General features: G+C 50.4%; 1 protein-coding gene across 1 annotated transcript in view; it reads right to left on the bottom strand.

Moving 5' to 3' along the window:
* Nucleotides 1–560: 560 nt before the first annotated feature.
* Nucleotides 561–9,132, bottom strand: part of LOC105105757 (rap1 GTPase-activating protein 2) — an 18,913-nt gene continuing 10,341 nt past the window's right edge. Inside the window, exon 6 of the mRNA XM_031469684.2 lies at nucleotides 561–1,865. Within this exon, the coding sequence (XP_031325544.2) occupies nucleotides 1,850–1,865 (16 nt within the window). The 3' untranslated portion in view covers nucleotides 561–1,849. The remainder of the gene's footprint in view (nucleotides 1,866–9,132) is intronic.

Consider the following 9,132-nt stretch of genomic DNA (forward strand, 5'->3'; position numbering starts at 1 on the left):
ATAATGAGGAAGGCCCCAGAGGTCCAGCAGTGACATCTCTACGGGGCAGTGACAAGCCTCTTTCCCTGTGCTTGCTACCCATACTGCCCGCTCCATCACACGTCCGTCAGTTTGCTCAGCCTGTGCCATCACATCCCCATCACACGCCTTCTACATCTTGTCTGTCACTTGGTTTACGTGTGTCTACGTGTGCATTGCACGTCCCTTGAAGGCTTGTCACATTTGGTCCAGTGCCTGGCATGGTGGGTCACATGTCCCCACCTTGTGTCAGCTGCATGTCTACATACGAATTTCACATGTTAGTTTCTTCGCCATTGGGTAATATTTCCCTCATAGGTCCAGCACATATTTGACATGTAGCTATCAGGGTAGTTCACATATTATTCATTCATTCATTTATTCATTCATTATTGAGGTCCTACTATGTGGTGGTCACTGTTTTAGACTCAGTGGATACAACAATGAATAAACAAAAAAGCCCTGCCTTCATGGAGGCCAAACAATAAACACAACAATAACTTGATATTCAGTTTAAAATTATTATTATTCAACATATCACAACAACATAGTAGTAGGCACATAAATAGATCAATAGCGTAATGCAAAGCCAGTTATATAGGGTGCCGGAAGTGATGAGCACCATGGGAAAAACAGGGCAAGGTAAGGGGGAGAGGGCTGAGGGGCAGAGTGGAGTAGTAGGGAGGCCAGGGTGCTCCTGGAAGAATCATTCAGGCAAAGACTTGGAGGCAATTAAGTGAGCTTTGCTGATATCAAGGAAACGTGTTAGAGGCAGAGGGAACAGCAGGTGCCAAAGCCCAGAGATCAGAGCACGTGTGGAGTGTTGGAGGAACGTTGAGGAGGCCAGGGTGACTGCAGTGGAGGAAATCATCAGGAAACAACAGGACTGAACCAGTTTCTCAGTCTCAGTGAACTCACAGTTTCCCTGCTGCCATCAGCCTTTGATGTAAGTTAGTTCACATCCAGCTGTGACACAGACTGCACCTGAACAACTGTCATGGACAACACTGTGGTCTCGGGTCAATTTCCTACATTTTGATAGATTTAATCTATCAAAGCAACAAAACCCTTCTCTCTGCAAAGGTAGGTAGAAAATGAAAATGGGCCAGAAAATGAAAGTTGTGCCACCCAAAGGAGGCAGAGGGATGTATGGGAAGGGTCTCGGCTCTGCCACTTAACAAGCCAAGATCACCGTGCTGGTCTCCCTGAATCTGTTTCCACATATGTGAAATGGGGGGACAACAACCATGATTATCAGGCTAGGACGCAAAAATAATCCCCAGCTCTCAGCCAGAGCCTTGCGGCACTCAGGCTGGCTAGCACGTGGCCACATCCTCCACATTCATTGCCCACGTGCAGCTCAGGTGCCAGGTAAAAGTTCTGCATGGTTTCTATTTTTAATCCTGAATTCTTCCACTTAGAATAATGCTTCAAATCTTTCTGGAACAAAAACCTGGAGCCCGAATCCTAAACAAATAAAGCACGTGAATTTGAACTGGCACAGTTCATCTTGTAATCTTTTGAAAGAACATATACAAATAAATGCCCACTTGTCCCGCTTGGGTGCCTGGCCGCTGCCCTCTGGGACTCCTTTTCCTCTGCTGCCATCACCTGGAAGGAAGAGGGACTGCAGGGACACAGAGACACACAGACCAGCAGGGACTCCTTTTCCTTCCTGCTGGTGAGGAGACTCTGGGTGCATACCCCACAGAGGCCAGCAACACATCTCGCATGAAGAGGTGGGTATTATGGCTTGGAAAGCTGGCTTAGGACCATTTCAGCAGTCAGCAAGGGTTCAGCATCAAAGGACAAAGTCCTAACAATGACAGATCTAGTCCACTTCCTTCCTTAAAAAAGGAAACAAAGAACAGGTCAGTTGTGTGTTTTTCCCAAGGCTGAACTACACCTTAGGATAGTCAGGATTCAATCCCAGAGCCCGGAGCTCTAAATCCAGGGTTGCTTTAGAGCCTGGCTACTCAAGAGTCTAGTCCTTGGGCCAGCTACCTCTTCTTAACCCGAGAGCTTATTAGGAAAATACTGGATCTCAGGCCCCACCAGAAACCCGCTGAATCGGCTCAGCATTTTAACAGATCCTGCAGGCAACTGGCACGTGTGTCAGAGCATGTGAAACACTGAGTTTGAACACTCTGCCTTCCAGCTCTCCTAGGAGGGTACGTTAAGATGCTTTTGTTTCCCCAAATGGAAATCACAGCATTGTTTTTACCTGCTTATAAAGGTTTTACATGCTCCTGTAAAGAAACTCAGACAACACAGGGAAATTTAAAGCGGAAAGTAATAAACATTGTGGTATGTAAATATCCTTTTAAACATCTACCATGTGTGCACAAACACACACTTTAACAAAAATCAGATTATATTCTGCGTACTATTTGGTAGCCTCCGCCTTTTACCTAAAAAGTTTCTTAAGTATGATTTCTCTTTCGAGTAAGTAGTTGCTCAGTGAATATTTGCTAAATGAAAAGATTGATTAAAACAAGCCATGGGAGTATTTGTTATCTATCGCTGCATTAAAAATTACCCCCAAACTTAGCAGTTTAAAATAACAAATATTTATTATCTCAAGAGTGTTTCCGAGGGTCGGGATCTGGGAGTGGCTCAGAGGGGCGACTCTGGCTCTGGTCTCTCGCGGCATCATTGTCAGGCTGTTGACGCGTCCAGTCATCTGAAAGTTGTGTCACCTCCCACCCCAAGCCCTCACTGTCTCTCACCTGACCTTGTACAATAGCCACACATCCTATCAGTTCCCACATCTAGCCCTACCCGCCTCTCAACCATTCTTTGATTTACCAGCCAGAGTGAGCTTGGAAAAGGCAAATCCAACCTTGTGGCCTCTCCTTAAAATCCACCCATGGTTTCCCATGGCTCTTAGAATAAAGTATAAAAAATTAAACAAGAAGAGGACCACCAGGCCCGGGGTGGTGTGGCCCAGCCAACATCCCCACCCTTGCATCCTTGCCTTGTCCCTTCGCTTTCTGTGGTCCAGCCACACCATCCCTCTCAGCCCCTCCTGTGTGCCTCGCTCTGCCCCTCTGGAGCTCTCCCAGGATGCGGAGCCCTCTGACCGGCCTCCATCCAGGCCCTTTCACCACCACACCTCCAGGAGTGCAGTTCACACACAGACCACCCACTCAGCGGCTACTCCAGCCTCCAGTCCTTTACTCCAGTGCCCAGAGAATGCTCACCCTCAATAAAGACTTGTTGAACTTTCATATCTCTGATATCTTTTATGCTTTGCACTAGTGGCAAATATTTCCCCCAGATTGTGATTCCCTCTAACTCTGCTTATTGTTTATTTAACCTTCAAAAGTTTTACATTTTGATGTCGTCAAAACAGTCTTTGGGGATTTCTCTAGTGCTTTATGCACCAAAAAGTTTTGTAGAAGAGCAGGTGCCTCAGCTAAGGTCCAGGTCTGAGGAATTCAGATTAGAAGGAACAGGACGCTGGCAACCTTGAACTGACCGAGGGCGCTGCACAGGTGGGCGAGGCCAGGTACCAGGCAGCTCGGGGTTAGAATGTCCCAGGCGTGGCATTCCTGGCCTATCATTTTTCTACACTGCTCACCACCCCGTGACGGGTCGGGCCCGTATTAACACCCAGCACATGTCAGGGAAAAGCAGGCCGGGGCCTGCCGTTTGCCGGGTGCTGTGTGATGCCCCGGGGAACTGAATTTTTAGGTAAGACTTGAGGGAGGGAGTAGTAGTTTGTTTGGTGCAGGCTCTGTGTGTGTGTGTGTATGTGCACGTGTGTGCACGTATGAATGTGCCTGGCAGAGGGTTCAGGTAGAGGGAAATAGTATCTCTAAAGAGCCCCAGGTGGGATATGTTCAGGTGGCCTTCTTAAATCCCCAGTGAGGCTGCAGTCACTGCTCCTTCATCTAAAACCCACCGATGGAACAAGGGGAGGGTGTTATGACCCAGATGTGTGGCCGTGTTCTTGAGGGTCTCAGCCCAACCTCAGCTTCCATGGAGGACAGGGCCGGCCAGCTCTGGTCCTGCCATGTTTCTCCACACCTGCCATGAGAGTTAAGGGTGAAACCATGAGTAAATCACAGCAGTGTCCCAGGTGAAGTCCTGTCCACAGGCGTCCTTGGCTCCCTGGCTGGCTGTCCCATCCTTGGCTGTGAGAAGGGGCAGACTTTAGACAAACGCCTGTGAACTGCAGCAGTTCCGGGGCAGGTGCAGCTCAGGGGTGCCCAGTGCACGGCCCAGCAAGGTGCCATTGGGAGGGGAGTCTCTCTGTGTCTTCTGGGGACAAGTCAGAATATAAGGGCAATACTATGACGCCCAGTGGTTGGCAGGAGCCAGCCCTCGTGCTTGCACGTTCCTTATACAAACTTAAGTTGTAGGTGTGACTCACTCTCACCTTACAGATAAGAACCAGAGGCTCAGAGAGGTTCTGTGATTTGTCCAAGGTCACTCAGCTAAACTTGGGAGATCCAGGACCCAGTTTTGCCTGGCTCTAGAGCCTATAAGGGGACCTGGGATGGCCAGGTAGATGTCCAAGGGCCAGGGGTGGGCATGCGCGAGGCAGCATTGTGACCTCAATGTCTGGTACCTGGGGGAGGAGACTGATGGCGGGGACTTTGATTCCAAAAAGGAAGAGCTTTGTGGGGAGGCAGAGATGCGGCTCTGCAGACCTTTCTCATGAAAGCACCTCCTCAGCCCCGTTGCAGGGCTAGAAGGAGGCTATTTTAGTAGCAGCAGAACTGTGTGGGCCCCAAATGAATGGCAAGCCATGTATGGACAAAGCTGGGGGAATACCGAAATGGGGCTGTTAGAACCAAACGTGACATGCAGGGAAGGTTGATGGGGTTTGGGCTGTGTGACAGCTGGCAGGAGACCATCTCCCAGGAGGACACAGGGCAAGGTGCCAATCCAGGCTGGGAGGAGTAGGGGCGTGCTGACAAGGAACAGAGAGAGTCTGCCTCCCCTTGCAGCAGGAGCTCTGCCGCCTGCCTGGAGGAGGGGGCCCTGGAACGTGGATTGGAGACAAGTGGGGAGAAGAGTGAGGTGAAGCAACTCAGGTAGTAATTGCAATAAGCACCCCTGGACCCCCAAGCTGGTGAACTGAACAATTCCAGGAAGCGTTTGTGTGTGTTTATAAACGTCCTCCCTTCCAAGTTGGAATCAAGACTTATTTGGCAAAGAATGTTGTCTCAGGGAAGGAGACTGACCGCCCAGAGGCGGGAACGCTGAGGTGAATTTGTTTGCCAGAGCTCCAGATTCGGCTTGTTTGTCCACGGCTCTGCTATTTTCCTAAGATAAGGGAGACCTGCATTCAAACCCCAGCTCTTCCGCTTGGCTGGGGGACCTGTAGCAAGTCACTTAACCCCTACGGGCCTCCTTTTCCTCAAACGAAACATGGAGAACAAACACATGAGTACCTATCTCAGACAGCTGTCACGGGATTGGATGAGGTAACGTGCATGAACGCCCTAGCTCAGTGCCCGGTGTGCAGCGGGGGGGGGGGGGGGCGGCAGGCAGCTACTGCTATCTATCATTAACAGTAACAAAGTGAGGACTCTCCTCTCACAGTCACGGGTCCCAAGCCCCCAGGGCAGAGAAACTCAACTCTATTTTAGAAGGCAAACTGCCTTTATTTTGAAACCGGCTCTAGGAAACAGGCTGAGAAATGGCGGTATGTGTTTCTAGATTCCCTTCAGGCTGAACGACTGCTCATACACATGGTCCATTCTGGGATCCGAATGTGTGTAGAAGGTGTCCTTCATCTACCTTGTGGGGAACACAGAGTTTTTGCGTTTGGGTAACAAGCCTACCAAGAGATACAGGAGGGCCTTCGCCCAAACTCGGTTTTACAAGGCAAACTGCATTTACCTTGAAACCGACTCTAGGCAACAGGCTTAGAAAGTCCCAGTACTATTTTGCAGGATTGGCCCTGAGAAGGAGGCCCAATTGTCGAGGAAACTCAGAGAACAGGATGACAGGAGGGCCTCTAGTCTGGGCCAACCCCAGGTGCTGCCTGGGAGGGAGGTACCATTTCAGAGGGCTGGGGCTCACCCCCCGAACAGCCTCAGTTTCCCTCTGTCATCCCCGCTCTAGTCACCTGGCCCCAGCCTCCCCCACTGAGGCCTTAACGTTGTCAAGACAAGCCCGCAGCCTGGGACAGCTGCGGGAGGGGGAGATGCCCGCTCAGACCGGGCTGAGGTACCAGGTCTCAGGGGGAACAGAACCACTCAGCCCACTTAGGGCCACTGAAGAGCAAAGGGCACATGGGCAAAGAGTGAAATGGTGGATGGTCAAGGGCTTATCACTGCACATGCATGGATGACAAGAACGGTTAAAATCAACACTGCTGAGCCCTCGGCGGGGATGGACCTAGGAGGTGACAACCACTCTGTCGGGCGGCTCTGCAGGCCCACACGGCCCTGGAATAGGACCCAGGGGCAGTGGTCCTAGTGAGGCAGCTCTCAGCTCGACCCGAGGGAGGACTTCCTGACAAGGGAAGTCCCAGAGGATTCCACCCACCACGAGAACGATGCTCCCTGGTTCTGGAGGCCTTCAGAGATGACCTGAGGATCTAGAAGGGAAGTTTCTCTCCAGTAACCCGCAAACCCTCCCATCACTTCACTTTAATCATTTATTCGGTCACTCACTAATACGGCCAGGTGACAATGCAGCTTAGCGGTCACAAGCATGGGGTGTCAGAGTCTGACTGCCAGGATTTATATCTGGGCTCTCTGTTCCACCACCCACTAGCTGGGTCCCCTGGTAGGTCACGCAGCTTTTCTGAGACTTACTGGTGAAATGGGATGGAGGAGATCTACACCACGGGGCTGGGGTGAGCTTACACAGAAAGTTCTTAGCAGAGGGCCCAGCACATGATAAGCACACATAAATGTGGCTACTCTGATTGTTAATTATGAGCATTTACTGTATGCAGGTACTTTGCGGGGGATTTCTGCAGCCCGGTGCTCCTCTCTGGCCACCAGGGGTCAGCTCAGACCAGTGCATCAACCATCACAGTCCCTCAGAGCCTGAGAAATTCACTTGACAACCCCCTGCTCGCTGTGGTCCTAGTTCCAACGACACTGGCCTCATCCTCCCTGGTCCTCCATCACCCCTTCTGCATGATGAGGTCAGAGGGCAGGGCTCGTTCAGTGCTTCCTAGACCTCGGCTCACATGTGCTTTAGGTACATAGCATGTGGATACATCAAGTAACATTACTCTTTTTCACTTCATTATGGACCAACTCAAACTTCCTCAAGAGCTGGTAGTGGCTGAGAATGGCATTTGAGAACAACAGTCTAGAAATGGGTATTTTTCAAAGGTGGGTAATGTACACACTCCTTTATAAAGGAAACTCTCCTTGCAAGACTCCAAGAGTATGTCCACAGACTCCCAACACCAGTGGTCCCCATGGACAGCACCTGCAATATACCTACTTATTCCATAAAAATGTCTTTTAATTGTGAGTTTCATGGCAAAATTTTAGTCTCTATAATTAGAAATACATATATATACATACATACATATATATGTTTTTTAGATTGTATCTGCAAGCACCTCAGTTTGAGAAGTGGGTCTAGATGTCCATTAAGCAATTGTTCTGTTTCTCACGGGAGAAAAGCTTAAATGAAAGCCAGTGGGATTGAAGCAAATTGTGAAGGAGAGCTAGTCTCAGTGATGGGAGGTGCCAGGCAGCACAGCCCAGGGCAGTGACAGGTCTGCTCCTTAGGAGAGGGACAAGGAGTCACCATCCTGGAAGGTGGGGAAGAACAGTCTCAGGGGCAAAGGAGTTAGAGGGCAGAAATGGCTTTAAGCCCTGGGCATTCTCAACTGTGTTTCCCTGCGTCTGTGAGATGAGAACTTTGACGGGAACAAGATGAAACACGCAACTTTTCTTCCCGGAGTCATTTCACGCACCCTTCCTTTCAAAAGAAATTCCTTGGAGGTCTGGGGGAGAAACTCCAAGGGAATGCCAATAATTCTGACATCACAGCACTGCCCTAGTGACCCATGAAGAAATACCAAAGCTAGAGATGGTTTCCTGAGCTGGGTCAGACCACCGGCCTGGATACAGGCACGGCCCACACATCAGAGTCCCCCAGGCCGCTGGGCTCCATGCTGCTGCACCCGGCCTCCCCAGCTTGGGACACAAGGGGGGATGATGGAAGGGACAGGGCCAGAGAGCTTGTGTGCCCAGCAGGGCATTGCAAAAAAGCTGATCACAACTGGCAGAGCTCTGAAGTTCACAGCTGCTAGGACATTTTATCCGTCGGCACCATGGGCATGGTGTCTACCACCTACCAGCTTTTCCAGGTTATAAAGATATTTGAAACCCGAAAAAAAATTATTAACTGCAAAATACAGAAAGAAACCTGCAAGCTAAAAGCAACAGATGCTTCATCACCTGTCTACAAAATAGAACAGGACGTTAGCTAGTCAGCTGCAGCTCAAGTCCGACACAAATTACACTGACTGCAGGATGTGGGAGGAGTCTGATGGGCTCACTACGATGTGGGGCGAAGCCTATGAATTTACCAGGTCTCACATTCACCCCTCTCGGCTGGGCTAGCCAACCTGGCTCCCCCTTTCCTCCCTTTTCTTCTTGCCTCTTCTTGATCTCCCAATTTCTATTTCACCCTGGCTGCCACTGTCCATCAGGCCAGAAAAGGTGCCCCAGGAATCTCCCACCAGCCTCGGCGAGCAGCTCAGCTCCTACCCCCACCCCCGTGAGGCATCTCAGGAGCCGGCCTGCACTCGGGCCAGCAGAGCCCTGCCCTGCGCTGCGAGGGACGGACCCCAGGCTTGCCTGGGCCGGGCTATCGTGGTTGGAATCTTAGTTGAGTCAGGAACCAGGTGGGGGTGTCACATGGCTGTTAAGAACAGGGGCTCTGGAATCTGGCAGACCCGAATTCAACTCCCATGTCTACTGGGTGACTCGGGACAAATTACTTTTGTCTCTTTGAGTCTTAGTTTCCTCACATGTAAAATCACACCCGTCATTATTAAAATTGGGTATGAATTATCATGTGAAAAGTATTGTGCCCATAGCAACAGTCTTCCATAGGGGCACAGAGGGCAGCTGTGAGGCTTTAGACGGGATGATACATGTTAAGCTTTCACTTGCT

This window comes from Camelus dromedarius, chromosome 16, assembly GCF_036321535.1.
Source record: "Camelus dromedarius isolate mCamDro1 chromosome 16, mCamDro1.pat, whole genome shotgun sequence".
In the NCBI taxonomy this organism is placed as follows: domain Eukaryota; kingdom Metazoa; phylum Chordata; class Mammalia; order Artiodactyla; family Camelidae; genus Camelus; species Camelus dromedarius.